This window comes from Zootoca vivipara, chromosome 13 (assembly GCF_963506605.1).
Source record: "Zootoca vivipara chromosome 13, rZooViv1.1, whole genome shotgun sequence".
Taxonomy (NCBI): domain Eukaryota; kingdom Metazoa; phylum Chordata; class Lepidosauria; order Squamata; family Lacertidae; genus Zootoca; species Zootoca vivipara.
The window spans coordinates 48,787,797-48,806,316 of record NC_083288.1 but is presented as its reverse complement, the minus strand read 5'-3'; the positions used below and the strand labels follow the sequence as shown (position 1 = coordinate 48,806,316).

Genomic DNA, 18,520 nt, shown 5'->3' with positions numbered 1-18,520 from the left:
TAGGATTCCTCGCGAGAAAAGGGAAAAGTTGGCAGCTGTACACTCAACAGCCTGCCCCGCTGTTCGCCTCTTAGCTGGGATTTGGAGAGGCCCTCCGCAAGGCTTGGAAAAAATTATGGAGTCCCCAAATGTATTTAATTAATTGCTTCATTAGGTCATGGGATTATTTTGCTTTGTTTTTGTTTTGTTTTGTTTCTTTAGTGGGGGTGTCGCGATGCTGGGCTACGTGGCTGCGAGGGCGTCGTCGATCCTGCCAAGTTCTTTTCTTCCTTTTTTCCCTTCCTTTCCACACCTTGCAAAACGTCCGCATTTCTTGGAAAGTTGGGGTTTGCCCCCCCCCGGGGGGCTATTTCTGTGCCACGCAAGGAAAGAAGACCCGTCGATGCGGGGGGGGGGAGGGGGCGGCCGCGTGGGCGGAACGTGTGAATGCGAAAGCGAAAGTGAAGGTGCGATCCGCGAGAAAGAGGCTGTTTTCTGCTGCTTGCTGCTGCTGCTGTTTGGATTCTTTCCCTCCCTGCCTGGACAAGACCCCCCAACAACGCCACGATGGCCAAATCCTGCACCATCCAAGTCAGCAAAGAGTCCCGTGAAAAGGTGCGGAGTTGGGGGGAAAAACCTGGGTGTAAAAGGGAGGGAGGGCTAGCAGGGGGTCAAATGGAAAAGGGTGCTCGATGGTTGATCTCTAAAAATAGGGCGCTGGGACTAAGGTTATTGCCCGGATCTGGTGGCTTCTGAGAAACGAGAGTGCCTCTGAGCACGTGCTGAGGGTTAGTTGTTATAACTAAGCAGCCCGTTCCTCCCACCACCGCCTCATTGCTCGTTTTCAGGCACGGACAAACCGGGGGACCGGCCTTCAATTCCTATAAATGCATTTACTTGCTTCATTTCTAAGCCACCCTTTTTGTCCCAAGGAGCTTAAGGTGGGCTATGTGGTTCTTCTCCCCCCCCCCGTTTAATCCCCACAAGAACCCTGCGAGGTAGGTTAGGCTGAGAGTGGCAGTGACTCGCCCAAGGCCACACCCAATGGGCTACATGGCTGAGTTGGGGATTCAAACCCAGCTCTGACGGGTTCTAGTTTGACACTCTTAACCACTAGGCCACACTGCCTCTCTCTTACCCCAGATTTGGGGCGCCCTCTGCTTACTGCTAGGCGGAAAGGCACTCTGCACATGCTTGTGGGCATATCCAATTATATTTCCCACCTGAACCCCAAAAGCAGGCTCTGAAAGGGGGGAGACTAGGTCAGGGAAGATGGTCTGTGGGGACTTTCTCCTCGGAAAGCAGGACATAGGACTGTTGACATTGGTGGGGTTAGATTTCAAATCCGCAAGCTGAGGACCGCAGCCTTATTTCCGTTATTTTCAGCTTATGAGCCAGTTATAATTTATAGCTATGATGTCAGAGATTGGATAGCTGAGTTGGTAGAGCATGAGATTTATAATCTCAGGGTTGTGGGTCCGAGCCCCACATTGGACAAAAGATTCACACATTGCAGGGGGTTGGACTAGATGACCCTTGGTGTACCTTCCAAATATACAATTCTATGTGCCTCCTGGGACCTACAGAAATCCAGTACAGTAATACCGGTAGCAGAGGAATCTTGTTTCTTGCAAGGGTGAGTGTAGCACTACTGGCAGCACCTGTCCTTCGTATTTTATTTCAGCCTACACCCCTGCCACGGAAACCCCCTGTTTATTCTTAGAGGGACATGTTGCACTTCTGCTAATTATTTACATCATGCATGGCTAAGGGTGGTTTTCCGCCTCGAGGGCCAGATTCCCAAATGTTCGGGGGCCGCATGCCGAAAATGGGTCTGCTGCCCCTCACATCATAATAGTAATCATGATTGTTTTTGTTTTATTTTATTTTATTTACACCCCGCCCATTTCGCTAGGTTTCCATGCACAAAGGCAAACAGCCCCTTTGATGATCTGTGCTGGGGGAATCTATTTTGGAAAACCTGTCGCGTCTACGTTTAATTCCGCTCCCCTTTTCGTTGATGCCCAAATCTGGGATCTTGGGGAATGGCAGAGAAGGGAACCCACTTGGTGGCGGATCAAACAGGGTTAGCCACACCTGATTTACATAGACTGCTATTTTATTTGGGCTACGTATACACCATACAATTAAATCACCCTGCTCCTCAAGAATCCTGGGAAATGAAGTTTGTTAAGGGTGCTGGGAATCATAGCTCTGTGCAGAGGTGAACTACAGTTCCCAGGTTTCTTGGGGGGATATGGTTTAAATGAGTTGTGTGTGTGTTTTAAGCCTGCACAAAACCTGTTTAAGTCAATATTATAGCATATTGGACATATCTGTATAGATGGGGTTCATACACCACTTTGTGGAATTTTTCTGGCAGAATTCCTAAAAACATGACGAACTTTTTTTATCCAGGGAAACATTGGTATTGCAGAGAACTTGTGTGTTATATGCTGCTGTTCCATAATGTTCTTGTTCAGCCCCAGAAGTGGGTGCATTTCACGATCGCTCTTTCTCTCCCTTAGATGGCTGTTTTCAGAGCATCCCTTTTGCAAGAGGTGAGCCTCTTTCACGTTAAAATCCTGCCCCCCAAATCTCTCCAAATACCCCTCTCCCTAAAGGTAATTTGTTTCTTTTTAATCCCCCTCCTTGCACACCCTGCAGGGCGAAGAATTTCTCTGCACGTTTTTGCCCAGGAAAATTCTGCAATTGGATCAGATCCTGAAGGTAAGAGAGAACACCAGCAGGACCCCTCAAGATGGCCAGATCCTTTTTCAGAGACGAATTTATAGAACTCTCCCTTCTCTCTCCCTTTATCTCCATCCCTGTCTCCTTATTTATTTTCTTGCTTACATTTGCATTTAAAAAGTTACATTTACACCCCAAGGAGCTCAAGGTTGACATCCATGTTTTTTCCTCCTTTCCTCAATATATCCTCACAACAACCCTGTGAGGTAGGCCACACTGAGAGTCTGTGTCTGGTCCGAGGTTTTGTCCAGTGAGTGAGGACTTGAACCCCGAACTCCCAGGTCCTGATGCGATACTTTTGCCACATGGACTTTTTCCTGTTTTCCTTTCTTTCTCTAAAACCAATTCCTTCCTTCCTTCCTATTCCCCTCGGAGAACTACAATTCCCAGAGTTCCTTGGGGAGAGGGATCGATTGGTAAACCCCTCTGCAAATTGCAGCTCCGGGTCTCCTATCAACTCTCAGCAGCGCCCTTAATAAACTACAGCTCCCGTAATTTCTCTGGGGTGAAACCAGACGCTGCTTCAGATCCATAGTGTAGGCCTCAGTGAGTAGTTCTGGGACCTTCCCAAGTGATAGTCCAGTGCTCCAACCACTATACCACACTGCCTTTACGTAGCTGCCCTGTAACAATAGTTCTCTTTTCAGGAAGGGGCGCTGAACGTTAAAGATTTGACCACCCTCCGTGCCCCACTGGACATCCCCATTCCAGACCCCCCTCCCAAAGACGATGAGGTGAGTTGTTTGAGGGGTCTTCTTCCCTACCACCCCCCCCCCAAAGAAAACCCAAGGCCAGATTTAGGTTTGATGAGGCCCTAAGCTACTGAAGGTAATGGGGCCCTTTATATATCCAACTGTCCTTTGTCAACAACAAATTGTTGCTGTTTTTTGTGTTGAATAATAATAATAATAATAATAATAATAATAATAATAATAATAATAATATTTATTATTTGTACCCCGCCCATCTGGCTGGGTTTCCCCAGCCACTCTGGGTGGCTTCCAAAAAGGATTTAAAATGCATTAAAATGTCACACATTAAAAACTTCCCTGAGCCTTCAGATGTCTTCTAAATATCAGGAAGTTATTTATCTCTTTGACACCTATATGGTATATGGTAATTTATGGACCTAATAGGTATCTAAAACCATTTCACATAACAAATAGGAGCCTACACAACACAAAACACAGTTGCTGTCTGTAGGTTTGATTTTGTTTGTTTTTTATCTTATGTTTTGGAAATGTACATGCAAGGGTTTTTTTCCTTTAAATTTTTTTGGGGCCCCCAAGAGAGTGGGGGGCCCTAAACTATAGCTTGTTTAGCTTATACTTAAATCCAGCACTAATAAGGATGTAATAGCATTTGCTGGTGTGTGTATGTTTTTTTCCCATACAGATGGAGACGGAGAAGGAGAAGGAGAAGGAAGGTGAGAGAGGGGTCCTCAGTTGGAAGGAAGGGAAATTAGATTTTCGGGCGATCACAAATAATATTCCATCGCATTTTTGGCGCTGACTTTCGCTTTCTCCCCCCGGCAGCTCCGAAATGCGGCTACCTGAAGTCCAACGAAGCAATCGTTTCGCTTTTGGATCGCGTCAAACCCGAAGTCCGGGAGTTCAAAGAGAAATGCATACTGGTAGATATTTTTTTCCCCTTTTCCTTTTTTACGAGGTGTATGACGCAGAAAGCGCGGTCCAAGCGACGGGCGGAGATTAAAATGTAAAAAGCAAAACTCTAAAATAACGGCGGTTCGGCAAAGCTTGTAAAAAGAACAATTTATTATTATTATTATTGGCCAAGTACATTTTCCAACATACTTGGAATTTGTTTCGGCTACATTGCAATGTAAACATACACACGTTGTTCCATTCACAATACAAATAAGCAAAGAAACCCACCCATAATTTGTTCGGGTTTTGCTAAATTAGTAGCATGAGAAACCATCAGATTGCTTCTTCACACATTCAACTCTAGGACAAGCAATTAACACTGGGCCGAAAGCCAAGGTCTACTTCTGCCATAGTAACTGCGCTCTCATTGGTTGAGATCAGCACTGAGACCTGTTATCAGAGAAAGCTAGCACAGTACGTAGTGTGGTCAGTGTAGGAGGAGAGGTGCTGTATCGGTTGTGTGAGAGAGACAGAGAGGAAAGGATTTATTTTACTTTGTTTTGAGTTCTAAAGTTGTACATAGAAACTCTGGATTTCTTTTATTTTAATAAATCCTGTATATAGTTTACTCTGCGTCAGACATCTAGTCATTTAAGTTACCGCCAGAAGCTTCCGGAAAAATCTGCACGAACTCTGCTGTGTTCAGGCTGAAGTTACACCTAACACTTAAAAACACTTAAGATAATTGACCTCCCTTTCAGCTAAAGGTAAAGGTAAAGGGACCCCTGACCATTAGGTCCAGTCGTGACCGACTCTGGGGTTGCGCGCTCATCTCGCATTATTGGCCGAGGGAGCCGGCGTATAGCTTCCAGGTCATGTGGCCAGCATGACAAAGCCGCTTCTGGCAAACCAGAGCAGCACATGGAAACGCCGTTTACCTTCCCGCTGTAGCGGTTCCTATTTATCTACTTGCATTTTGACGTGCTTTCGAACTGCTAGGTTGGCAGGAGATGGGACCAAGCAACGGGAGCTCACCCCGTCACAGGGATTCGAACCGCTGACCTTCTGATCAGCAAGCCCTAGGCTCAGTGGTTTAACCACAGCACCACCTGGGTCCCCCCTTTCAGCTACACATCTACAAATTTAACAATTTAATGGCACAAGGGGGGGGGAACTGTTCCTGTGCCTGGCCGATTTTGTATATGAAGACCTGTGGTGACGTCCAGATGGGAGTAAAAAGACGAAATTAAAAAAAACAACCTGTGGTTTTACCTGTGGCTTAAGCAACGGGAAGCCCAGATCGTGAAAGTAAGGGAAAAGGTGAGGATAAAAAACGTCTTCAGATAGAATATCAGCGTCATTTGGTTGCCATGGGTAGTTCCAGATTTGCAAGGCTTGTCTTGGGGAAAGTATGTGTAACGAAGGAAGGGCCAAATTGTATAAAAGGTGCCTGGAGGCTCTAGTCTATTAAAAATCTTAAATTAATGTGTGGATTTTTCTCGGACGTGCATCTGGGCTAGCTGGCAAAAACGAGCCCTTCGCTCAGGGCCCCCCTCAGCTTCCTTTCTCCTCGTTCCCCTCAGGTGACAACCTGGATTCAATACATGATTCCCAAAATCGAGGACGGCAACGATTTTGGCGTAGCGGTTCAGGTAAGAGGAAGCGAGGCGCTCGGAGAATCCGCCCCTCGCCTGGCGCCGATCCACAGCCCGCCCCTCGCCACCCCAAAAGCAAAACTCGTCATGTTTCTTTCCTCTTGACAGGAGAAGGTTCTCGAACGGATCACAGCCCTGAAGACCAAGGCGGAGGCTTTCCAGACCACTATTGCTAAGTAAGAGGAAAGGATGGGAGGGTAACCACAGGGTATTCTGGGTAATTTGCCCTGGGGACCGTTCTGCGTATTAGCACTACGTTCCAGAGCACGTTTTGTTTCATTTCACTTCTAGTTTCTATGCTGCTGGTCTGTATTACTAGGTGCAAGGCGGTTTGCAAGCTGAAGAAACGACAAATGTTGCAATTAAAATGTAAATAATCAACTTGCCTCAAATGAAGTAATATTCAATAATCCGTTAGAATATAACGGTGCACAATACAATTAAATATCGGCAAATGACAATTAAACAGACATCCACGCTTTAACAGTTACAATATATAATTTCTAAACTACGGTCAGTAAAAATAGCAGCAAGTTGCAGTGCGTAAAATAACACAGTGCAAATTGAGAAGCAAAGGCACAGAACTTGTAAAATTATTTTTTAAAATATCCCTGAAAAATTATCTCTTCCCACCTGCTTCTGCTGTTCCCTATGGTGGGGGGGGGGGGGAGGGGGCCAAGGCAGGTGGAAAAAGCCATTGCTTGATGGCCAGCAGAAAGTCTCTTTCCCCTCCCCTCGGCTGTGTTCTCCCTATTTTATTTTATTTTATTTTATTTCTTTTTAACCTTAGTCTTGGGAGTCTCATAGAGCACAATGCAATATTCCGGCCTCATGGTGTACCATTCTCAGGCTCTATGTTGCTTGGACTACAACTCCCATCATTCCTAGCCACTGTCTGTGCCAATGGTGATCCTTCATTTGGGGGGCCCCTGAAGCTTGAACTGTTACGGGGTCCCCTTCACAACCAGTAACAAGGTCCGGTTAACCCCTGCTCTCTTCTTCAATGGGGTTGCTCCATGGCAAATTACCACCAATCTTCTGTGAGTGTGGGGTTTCTTGGTATCTGCTTAAGTACTTTCGTGAACCCGTCGTTCCTCAAAGCGGTCTTGACCTCTGTTGAAAAGAGGAAAGAATTACATTAGGCAGAGCAAGTCAACTTAGAATCAACTTAGAGTTGGAAGAGACCACTAGGGCCATCCAGTCCAACCCCCTGCCAAGCAGGAAACACCATCAAAGCATTCTTGACATATGCCTGTCAAGCCTCTGCTTAAAGACCTCCAAAGGAGGAGAGGAGACTCCACCACACTCCTTGGCAGCAAATTCCACTGCCAAACAGCTCTTATTGTCAGGAAGTTCTTCCTAATGTTTAGGTGGAATCTTCTTTCTTGAAATTTGAATCCATTGCTCCGTGTCCGCTTCTCTGGAGCGGCAGAAAACAACCTTTCTCCCTCCTCTATATGACATCCTTTTATATATTTGAACATGGCTATCATATCACCCCTTAACCTTCTCTTCTCCAGGCTAAACATACCCAGCTCTCTAAGCCATTCCTCATAAGGCATCGTTTCCAGGCCTTTGACCATTTTGGTTGCCCTCTTCTGGACACGTTCCAGCTTGTCAGTATCCTTCTTGAACTGTGGTGCCCAGAACTGGACACAGTACTCCAGGTGAGGTCTGACCAGAGCAACACTTACTGCAACACTTACTGCAACACTCGGCCTTTGCAACATCTGTGCTGGTGACTCTCAAATTTTGGGTTTTTTGACATATATACAACAAAAAATCTGTTTGAGTTGTACTAAACCCCAAATTTTAAAGCGATGCATACCAAGTTTGCTTCAATGACCCCTCCAGGGTCAGGGGCCCTGAAGCTTAAAGCTTCATTTGTTTCATATCCTTCCCGGTCTGTGTTGGCTTTATCTGATGGGTGCTGGAGTCGCACAAAACCTGGAGCGGCCACCCAGTCTGTTCTGGGTGACAGCCTAGCAGTAGAGCAGGTAGCACGCATTCTGACCATTGGCAACATTCTTCATTCCAGGTATTTTTTAGAGCGTGGGGATGCCGTCGCCAAGGCCTCCAAGGATACCCATGTGGTGAGTAATAGAAAAACAGAAGTCCTTCCACTCTGACTTTGGGGGATCGGTTGAGGAGTGTCATCGAGTTAAAGAATTGTAGAGTTGGAAGGGATCCTGAGGATCATTTAGCTCAACCCTGCAATGCAGGAATATGCATCTGTCCCATATGGGTATTAAACCTGCAACCTTGGTGTGAGGGGGAGGGATTATAGAGGAACCCCCCCCCCATCAGAAGCAGCCCGTCTCCAAGCAGTCATGAGAGCGAGGGGTCTGAAGGGGTGAGTCAGGAAACAGAGAGGGAGTGCTCCATAGGCAGGAAGAGAGGGAGGCGGAAAGAGTGGACAGGAATAGGCCAGATAGAAGACCCGTCCCTCCGACGCCGGAATTGAGAAAGAGAAGGAAAGGGAGGCGCTTCTCAGTTCCGAGGCTTTTATGCTGGTCGCGAACGCGGAAGGAATTAGTGCAGGAAACTGACTCGAGCGGGTAGACATGAAGTGAGCAATCCGTTACACTGTAAATAATGTGCACCAATAAAAACGTCTGAAAGACAAGCATGTGGACGGCCGTTACTCAAGAGTAGTCACAATAAACCATGACACTTGGCATTATCAGCACCACGCTCTAACCTGTTGGGATTTTTTAGGCAACCAAAACTCCTTTCTTTGGGTCCAAGTATCAGGCCCCCCCCCTTTTTTTTAGCAGAGTAACACACAGCTTCCAAGCGTTTAGGAGTCCCAAGTCTTGCATGGAGTATAGAAATCAATCGCAGGAAACATTCTAGTACAACCTCCCTGATGGAGGTTCGGTTTAATCTTAACGCTCTGGGCCTGACCCTGAAAGCTGCCTAAACAATCTCTTTACATCTTCACACTGTGATAGCAGAGTTGAGACTAAACATCTCTCTCTGTCATGTGTAGAAAGCATTCTTCAGAGTGACCTTGTACCTGTTGTAAACAACTCAGCTTATCGCAGCTTCACACATTGTAGTTTCTGAGCATGAATGACTCTGTTGCAACAGGGTCCCCACTCACCACAAGCAGGAGGGAGGAGAACCTTGAACAATGGTGTGCAAGCCCTTATACAGTGATACATCGAAGAACTTAATTTGTTCTGGAGGTCCGTTCTTAACCTGAAACTGTTCTTAACCTGAGGTACCACTTTAGCTAATGGGGCCTCCCGCTGCTGCCGCCGCCGTGATTTCTGTTCTCATCCTGAATCAAAGTTCTAAACCCAAGGTACTATTTCTGGGTTAGCAGAGTCTGTAACCTGAAGCGTCTGTAACCTGAAGCGCCTGTAACCCGAGATACCACCGAGATACCCGAGATAAAGTTTTGAAATTGCCCACCCTGTAGCCCAAGACCACCCCCCTAAAACCTCATACATGCATCACAGAAGGAGGCAGTCTACAGCAGAAGTCCTGTCTGCCAGGATACCTGATAATGGTCACTGGTTGCATTACCTGGGCACTAGTCTGACCATTCTTTTGTGATAGTTAATACTTTAGTTCCTGAATCCAGGTCATGGGCTCACCCTATTCATACACAAATATGCCCTTAGGACAGGATTTGTGAGCAAAAGACAATGGGGAGGCTGTCCCATTTCCTTCCTCCATGCAGAAAAGTATTTGAGGTCAATTTGGGAGAGTCAAAATGGCTTCAGGATTGCTCTCCTGTACTATTTCAGACACGTGGTTTATATACTTATATATGTGTTTGCCTTGTACATTTATGAACATTTAATTTATATTTGAGACCTTAGAATTCTTATAACACAGCTGAGCTATGTTATAAGAGTGAGTGATGGGATTTGAGCCTTCCTTTAGACTTTCCCCGGCCTCGAAAGGGTTCAAGCTCAAGACGTCGACCTTGGCCAGGAGAAACTCGGGGGGCTTTTTAACATCCTTGAAATGGTGTCCCTGGTTGTGATCTGACTTGCGCACCTTATCCCCCTGCAGATGGATTACCGGTGTCTCGTTCATGAGCGGGATGAGGCCGTGTACAGGGAAATCCAGACAATGCTGCTCGATATCCGTGGGTTTTATGTGAGTATGCTAGAGGGAGGTGACGGGTTAGTACAGCAGTCGAAAGAGAGGGAAATAGTGGAGCGCAACTGAGAAAAATCTCTTAGCACTTAACAAGTGTTCTGCCATCCCCTGCAGGCTGAGCTCTACCACATCTTGAGCAAAAACCTGGAGAAATTGACCAACCCCAAAGGTGAAGAGAAGCCATCCATGTACTGATTCTGGAATCTCTGACAACCACTTCTGCCAGCTTCTATTTTCCTTTGGGGGTTTCACTGTCATGGGGAGAGCAGAGCAATATAGGGGTAAAAAGATTTTTTGTTTTTGGGAAGGGAGTTTAAAAGTGGATTCTCAAATGTCTGTGGCTGATTATGAATAATGCCTCAATGTGTGGCCTTTTCTTTCTTACAAAAGTTCTGTGAAATGGAACATAATAAGAGCTGGAGAAATCCAGGTCTTAAATTTTCACTAGCTATGTTGTTGTTTTTTTAATTGCTTGAATCTGGAACCACTGTGAACCCTCTCACTTTAGCACAACCACCCCCAACCTGGTTTCCCTCCAGATATCGTGGACTACAACTCCCATCAGCCACTGCCAACATGCTTGGCTGAGACTGATGGGAGTTGTAGTCCACAATGTCTGGAGAGCACTAAATTCTCGCTTTGTAATCAGATTAATTTAGCCTGCTCCAGCCTCTGTTAAGATCATCACACTCATCTAGGAAATCCATAACGGAGGCTTAAAACAAGATTTTTCATTTTTTGTTCTCCGAATTTCTGTGCCTGATGGCTGTTTTCTGCCGTTTGATAGCTTGTGGTACTTTGGAAAGGAGTACTTTGTCTAATAATAATAATAATAATAATAATAAAAACATGCCTTGTTTAATTTTCCGTCTGTGTCTTCTACTTTGGGACTTGGGCCGAATGGGCCTGGGGAATGAAAACCAGCTTCTTCGCAATTTGATCCTGGAACTGAGTCAAAGGCAAAACAGTAACTGAGTGACCAATCCTTGATCTTCTTGTACAAGCCCACTCAAGGATTTCCAGGGGTACACATTATCACGTTTATTGTGGCCCTTTGAGCCACCAGCACAATCTGAACTCCCAATTTAATTTTATTCACTTTAAAGCAGCTACTGGGTGTTCCTCTTTTGATGGGATGTCTAAACATTCCCTAAATGTTTCCTGCCCAAGATCACCTAGTAAGGTTCATGGCTACATGGGGATTTGAACCCAGGCGCTCCTTTTTTTTTATAAGCATTTTATTAAATTTTCCAATTAAAGCACATATAAAACAATAAACAAAACAAACAAACAAACAAACACTAAAAAACAAATACAACACATACAACAATCTTTTTAGCAATTCTTTCCAAATTTCTCATTCTCAATGCTCTGCCGAGCTCGACTTCCCTCCCTCCCCTCATTTGGTTTTCTATTCAGTTCTTATCTCGCAGTTCCTTTATTCCACCCATTTAAAATCAATTCGTAGGATTTATTTCAGTCCTGCAAGTGTCTTTAAACTTCTACAGTTCTTTTCCATGTAATCCACAAATTTACTCCAGTCTCTTTGGAACCTTGTTTCTCCCTGATTCCGGATCCTGCTAGTCAGTCTCGCTAATTCCGCATAGTCTATCATTTTTGTCTGCCACTCTTCAATTGTTGGTAAATCCTGAGTTTTCCATTTTTGGGCTAACAAAGTCCTTGAACCCAGGCGCCCCTGACACAATGCCACACTGGTTCCCTTTCTTGTTACACCTGAACATAATGGATCAGTATTTGGCTAGGAGCTGCTTGAAACTCAACAGGTGCAGCTTTTCCTAGGTGGTACTGATTGGAAAGCAGCATCCGTTGAATTTCTACCTGTGTACTATTAAAAACGAGGGACCCAGGTGGCGCTGTGGTTAAACCACTGAGCCTAGGGCTTGCTGATCAGAAGGTCAGCGGTTCGAATCCCTGTGACGGGGTGAGCTCCCGTTGCTTGGTCCCAGCTCCTGCCAACCTAGCAGTTCAAAAGCACGTCAAAATGCAAGTAGATAAATAGGAACCGCTACAGCGGGAAGGTAAAGCGACCCAGGTGGCGCTGTGGTTAAACCACTGAGCCTAGGGCTTACTGATCAGAAGGCCGGCGGTTCAAATCCCTGTGACGGGGTGAGCTCCCGTTGCTTGGTCCCAGCTCCTGCCAACCTAGCAGTTCGAAAGCACGTCAAAATGCAAGTAGATAAATAGGAACCGCTACAGCGGGAAGGTAAACGGCGTTTCCATGTGCTGCTCTGGTTTGCCAGAAGCGGGTTTGTCATGCTGGCCTCATGACCTGGAAGCTATACGCCGGCTCCCTCGGCCAATAATGCGAGATGAGCGCGCAACCCCAGAGTCGGTCACGACTGGACCTAATGGTCAGGGGTCCCTTTACCTTTACCTTTACTATTAAAAACATAGGCTCTCTATGGGGATGGGGGGCAGCTTTGTATGTGACCCCCTATAATATATTTCATGCTTATGAGAGAATACTAAGGTAAAGGTAAAGGGACCCCTGACCATTAGGTCCAGTCGTGACCGACTCTGGGGTTGCGCGCTCATCTCGCATTATTGGCCGAGGGAGCCGGCGTATAGCTTCCAGGTCATGTGGCCAGCATGACAAAGCCGCTTCTGGTAAACCAGAGCAGCACATGGAAACGCCGTTTACCTTCCCGCTGTAGCGGTTCCTATTTATCTACTTGCATTTTGACGTGCTTTCGAACTGCTAGGTTGGCAGGAGCTGGGACCAAGCAACGGGAGCTCACCCCGTCACAGGGATTCGAACCGCCGACCTTCTGATCAGCAAGCCCTAGGCTCAGTGATTTAACCACAGCGCCACCTGGGTCCCTGAGAGAATACTACTTTACGTCTAACTTCCGGGTTTGGGGAGTGCAGGAACCACTCTAGCATATTATTTTATGGTCCTGGGAAAGGGAGAAAAATGACGCCGGCAAAAGGCTAGAGAGGCACAAGCCGAGCTTCCGGTAAACGCTAAAAGCCGCCATTGGGCATGATTCTTTATTATGGGCAAGGAGTGGCGACGCTCTAGAAACCGTGACAACTCTGTGGTTGGCAGCCCCTCTGCATTGAGAGGCGGGAGTGGCCTAGTTCAACACGAGACCGGAAGCGGCTTATAAGGCTACTGTGGGGAAAGGAAGCCGGCTGATTTCACAAGGCGCTGAGTGGGAGGAGTTTAGTTGTGTGGCTTTCCCCCCTCCCTCAATTCAGGAAAAGGTCCGGCCAATGGGACCGCACTCACCGGAGGGCGGCGACCAATCGGAAGCGTAAAAGTGGACGTAGGCGAAGAGCGCGCCGTGATTGGCCGCGGGCGTTGCCAATGGGGGAGCTTGGAATGGACAGGGTGTTGTAGGAGGGGGTCTTTGAGCAGCAACCGCCTGGGCAGGCATGGAAAGGTGGGTGAAGAGGGGCTGGCGTGGCTGGTGGGGGGCGCAGGGGTTCCCCTCCCAGGGGTCGCCTTCCTCCCCACATTTCACTCCTCTAAGCCTCTTGGCAGCATGACGGACAGCCCTGGGGAAGGGGCGCTCAGGGGTCAGGACTGGAGGGAACCTGCGCGGGGGCTGAGGGCGCTCGTGGAAGTGGGCCTGGGGGTTATGGGGCTGCTGAGGGGAGCAGGGCAGGGTCAGGCCACGGGCCCCCGGAAACACAGCTTTGGAGGCTGGGGCAGAGAGAGCAGGCTCAGTTATCATCATTATTATTCCGATTTATACCCCACTTTTACTCCAAGGGGCTCAATGTGGCGTATATGATTCTCCCCCCCCCCCAATTTAATCTCCACAACAACCCTGCGTGGCAGGCTAGGCTGAGAGGCAAGGACTGGCCTCCAGCGAGTTCCATAGCTGAGTTTCTAGATCAGAGCTTTCCAAACTTTTCATGTTGGCGACACACTTTTTAGACGCACATCATTTCGCGAAACAGCGCTCCAGTTTTACCAGGTTCAACTAACCCCTTTCCAGCCCCGGGAGGAGCATGATGTGTAGGTGTGTTGCGTTTGCGCAACACACCTACACACTGCAGCTGATACGCTGACGTGTCGCGACACGCAGTTTGGAAAGCTATGCTCTAGGTCCCAGTCTGACACTCTCAAGCTTGGGTCCCCAGCTGTTGTTGGACTACATCATCCTTGGCTAGCAGGACCAGTGCTCGGGGACGATGAGAGTTGTAGTAGTACAACAGCAGCTGGGGACCCAAGTTTGAGAAACACTGCTGTAACCCTTACAAGACTCTGGTTCTCACTTGCATCAGGATGCCTTTTAAGTCAGAGATTGCAGGGGGGCCCAGGTGGAGAGACTTTGTGGCCCCCAGGTGTTGCTGTGGCTCCCCATCAACCCCAGCCAACATAGCCAATTATCAGGTCTCTCTGCACCAGGTTGACATCATTTTGTGGCAGAGGGAGCTTGCCCTCCCCAGCTTCCCACTTTCCTCTAGCACTTGTGTGTGACATGTTGCATTTGCCAGAACTTCCACTAGGCTTTTCTGAAAGGTCCAGTTCCCTGCCCTCTGCATGGAAGAAATATCAGGGTTTGGGAGGGCATCAGGATGTGTGGATGGGAGATGATTGGGGAGGGCAGGCTCTGGATGTTTCGGGTATCAGGGAGCTGTTGTGAAGCTGAGGAAAGGGCAGATGAGATCCTCGGATATTGTGGGAGAAGGCAATGAATGGAGAAAAAGATGGGGTTAACCAGTTTCTGGGATAGTGGTGTATTAGGGAGCACCTGTATTTCAGGATGCAGAACTGACTGCTCCTTTGCTCGGCAGGATGGGTGAAGTGGAGATCTCTGCCCGGGCGTATGCCAAGATGTGTCTCCATGCTGCCCGCTACCCCCACGCCGCTGTGAACGGGCTGCTTTTGGCTCAGAGGCGCCAGGCAACAGCCAGCCAGCCAGAATGCCTCTGCATTACAGACTGCATCCCCCTCTTCCACAGCCACCTGTCGCTCACAGTCATGCTGGAGGTGGCTTTGAACCAGGTATGCCCTTGGAGGGATGCAGATAGCAGAAGGGGGGACCAGAAGGCCACTTTAACCAAGGAATGAACCAGTTGGGCAACCCATGGGTCAGGAACTTCTGTTTGTCCAGATTTTCTGGGCTACAACTCCCCTCGTTCCTGATCAGAAGCCATGCTGGCTGGGACTGGCGGGTGTTGAGCCTAGCAACACTAGAAGGCCATGGGTCTCTCTCTCCCCCCCCCCCAGTGTAACCTCACACTAAATATCTTCCCCCCCAAAAAAAAATCATTAACTGATGGGGATTATGTAAGGTCACAGAACTGGCTTCTTTTTTTCCCTTTCCATCTTGCTTTTTAGTCTGAAATGCCCCATTGCAATAGAATGCAGATGACTAAAGCTATATTAAAGCAATATTAAAAGCTTCATTTAAATGGGGATTTTCTATGGCACAAGTGGGTCTTGAGCTGAATTTTTTTTAAGCGATTGCATCTCAGGTGTGCAATGAGGACTAGTCCTAGCTCAGATGGAAAAAAAGAGAATCAAAGTGGGTTGCAAGAGACAAAAGCAACTGTTTATTCTTAGAAGCAAAAGGTGCCTTGCACTTATAGGAGACATGACCCCCTTTTTCCCCAGGTTCCAATTTATACCTTTCTAGAATGGTGCAATATGCGATGTTAGCTAATTAAAAGCAAAGCACCAGAGTGCTACTCATTCTTGGAACAGATCCATTGAAACTAAAGGACACAATTACCTTAGGTCCATTAATTCCCATGGCTTTATGCTTGACTACAAGTGACTGGACACTGCCATAGCTCAGTGGTGGAGCCTCTGCTATGCATGCAAAAGGTTCCAGGTTCAGTCTCCAAAATATCCAGGAAGGGCTGAGAGCGCCCCCTGCCTGAAACTCTGGAGAGCTGCTGCCAGTCATTGTAGACCAGTGGTTCCCAACAGGTGGTCCGCGGACCCCCAGGGGTCCGCGAGCTATGCCAGAGGGGTCCACAAGATGCTATTAGAATAAAAAAAAATTAAATATATTTCATATGATAACAGATTTTTTTGTTTTGGCTGCTTCCTGCATGAGCAGAGTAGCGCAAAACTAGAATTAGATAGAGGCAGTAGTTCTGCTGTATGCTGTTAGGTGGCACTTTACAAACACTACTGTTTTGCAAAGAGGCAGCGCGCGCATTCTAAACGCTCACCTCCCCAAGATGCTTTGCGCGCGCCAGCTTCATTTGTGCGCTACTGCGCAGGTACCCTGTCTTCTCCATTCCCCTCCCTCCTCCCTGGCGCGCGCTGCCTCTTTGCAAAACAGTAGTGTTTGTAAACACAGCATTGTTTTTTGCGGAAGCTACAGTTCGCGTAGTTAAAAATGGACCGTTGGTTAAAAAGTGGTTCGTTAAAACGACAAAGGCCTACAGATGAAGTGGAAGAACTGTAAAAAATGTATAAATATAAAATATAAAAAGACTCTTAATTTGGCTCTCACTTTTTAATTTTAGGATTAGTAATTAATGGGGGTCCTTGTCACAATAGCGGCTCGATGAGGGGTCCTCGAGAAAATTTTGTTGGGAACCCCTGTTGTAGACAATATTGAGCTAGGTGGACCCCAATGGTTTGATTCCGTATAAGGCAGCTTCCCATGTTCCTATGAATTTATATGTCTTTTGCAGGTTGACATCTGGAGTTCGGAGCTGGATTTGCTCCTTGCTGGCTATTACCAAGCCAACTCTGGGATGGACGATAAGAGGTAAATCATAGAATCATAGAGTTGGAAGAGACCACAAGGGCCATCCAGTCCAACCCCCTGCCAAGCAGGAAACACTGGGGAGCAGAGTTTGGTTGGTTGGTTGGTTGGTTAGTTAGTTAGTTATACCCTGCCCATCTGGCCTGGCCTCCCCAACCACTCTGGGTGGCTTTCAGGATATTAAAAACACGATAAAACATCAAACATTAAAAGTTTCCCTAAACAGGGCTGCCTTCAGATGTCTTCTAAAAGTCAGGTAGTTTGTTTCCTTGACATCTGATGGGAGGGCGTTCCACAGGGCGGGCGCCCACTACCAAGAAGGCCCTTTGCCTGGTTCCCTGTAACCTCACTTCTCGCAGGGAGGGAACCGCCAGAAGGCCCTTGGCACTGGACCTCAGTGTCCGGGCAGAACGATGGGGGTAGAGACGCTCCTTCAGGTATACTGGGCCGAGGCCATTTAGGGCTTTAAAGGTCAGCGCCAACACTTTGAATTGTGCTCGGAAATGTACTGGTTAGGGCATCCCTCCCTCTTTAACCTGTTCTTTTCCTCCTTTCTCTGTTCCCCTGCAGCGCTTCTTTCCTTGCACAAAAGACTGCCGGACGCATTGCTGAACTATATGAGGGCGCCGTTCTTATCATGGTGAGAGCTGGGTTGGGGGACAACTGGGTCTGGACTATGTAGGGCAGAGGTGGGCAATCTGTGTGCCCCCCCCAACCAGATGCCATTGTGCAAAATTTCTACTTTCCCATCCGTATCCAGCACTCCTTTCACATCCTGCTTCTTACCACCTAGCTTTTACTTAAAGACAAGGCAGGGATGTCTCTCCCCAGAACTACAGAAACCTGATTGCATTCGGCATCTGCTTACTTCCCCCAGTTGGATAACCGCAAGTTCACGATAAACCCCCGGGTCCCTCCGGTGATCGTTCTGGAGCAGAAGGATCGGCAATGGATCCCCAAAGACAAGAACCTGTGAGTTCACCGCTGTCTGTAATTTCTCTTATCTGCAAAAACCTCGTCACCATTTCAGTTTCATTTGCCCTCCCAAAAATTATTTCCATCTTACGGTTTGGGAATGAGCTTGCAGGGACAGCGACATGCCCAAGTCCAGAGGAGGAATCGTTGGCAGAGGTGGGGCAGGATCTCCCCAACTCTCTCTGTGCAGAGACACTGGCTCTCCTCAGCTCTTTTCCCGAAGTGTCAGTGAGTGAGAATTGTCTCTATCGAGCCCTACAGGTTTTTAATGCCCTCCTTCTGCTGGTTTCTAGGGTCATGTGGAGCGACTGGGAATCCTCTCGTCACATCTGCAAGACCCTCCTAGAAGACAAAGCTTACTCCCAGCTGGTGGATTTTGATGCCCACCTGGATGACATCAGAGAGGACTGGACCAATCAGCAGCTGAACACAAAAATTGCCCAGTTGGTATCAGTGGCCAATGGCAGTGCGTGAAGGAATCATAGCTCATCCGCATTAGTTAAGAGAAGGGCCGTCGGAGGCTAATCTCAGACTGTTTCCGAGATGGCCGTAAAGAAACTGGATTTGCAGCTGGTGGGATTTTTGAAATTCCTGCAGAAAAGGACCTGGCCAAAACTATTTACGGTTGTGCAAAAAAAAAAAAGGGGGGGGGACTCAAACCTTCTTTTTTTGTCCAATTGATAATTTCGGAAACATGTTGCTTCTAGATACAGATCTGAATTTATCCCCC

At 47.5% G+C, this 18,520-nt stretch overlaps 2 protein-coding genes across 2 annotated transcripts; both read left to right on the top strand.

Moving 5' to 3' along the window:
• Positions 1-27: 27 nt before the first annotated feature.
• On the top strand, positions 28-10,364 carry PSME2 (proteasome activator subunit 2). Its single transcript, XM_035134501.2, has 11 exons — positions 28-594; positions 2,508-2,540; positions 2,647-2,709; positions 3,378-3,464; positions 4,126-4,156; positions 4,266-4,363; positions 5,921-5,989; positions 6,101-6,168; positions 8,031-8,085; positions 10,022-10,108; positions 10,226-10,364. The coding sequence occupies exons 1-11, from the start codon at positions 547-549 to the stop codon at positions 10,304-10,306; spliced, it is 720 nt and encodes a 239-aa protein (XP_034990392.2). The 5' UTR covers positions 28-546; the 3' UTR covers positions 10,307-10,364.
• Positions 10,365-13,363: 2,999 nt separating this feature from the next.
• Positions 13,364-18,474, top strand: EMC9 (ER membrane protein complex subunit 9). Its single transcript, XM_035134500.2, has 6 exons — positions 13,364-13,518; positions 14,882-15,092; positions 16,742-16,818; positions 17,386-17,455; positions 17,693-17,787; positions 18,084-18,474. The coding sequence occupies exons 1-6, from the start codon at positions 13,511-13,513 to the stop codon at positions 18,262-18,264; spliced, it is 642 nt and encodes a 213-aa protein (XP_034990391.1). The 5' UTR covers positions 13,364-13,510; the 3' UTR covers positions 18,265-18,474.
• The last annotated feature ends 46 nt before the right edge of the window (positions 18,475-18,520 follow it).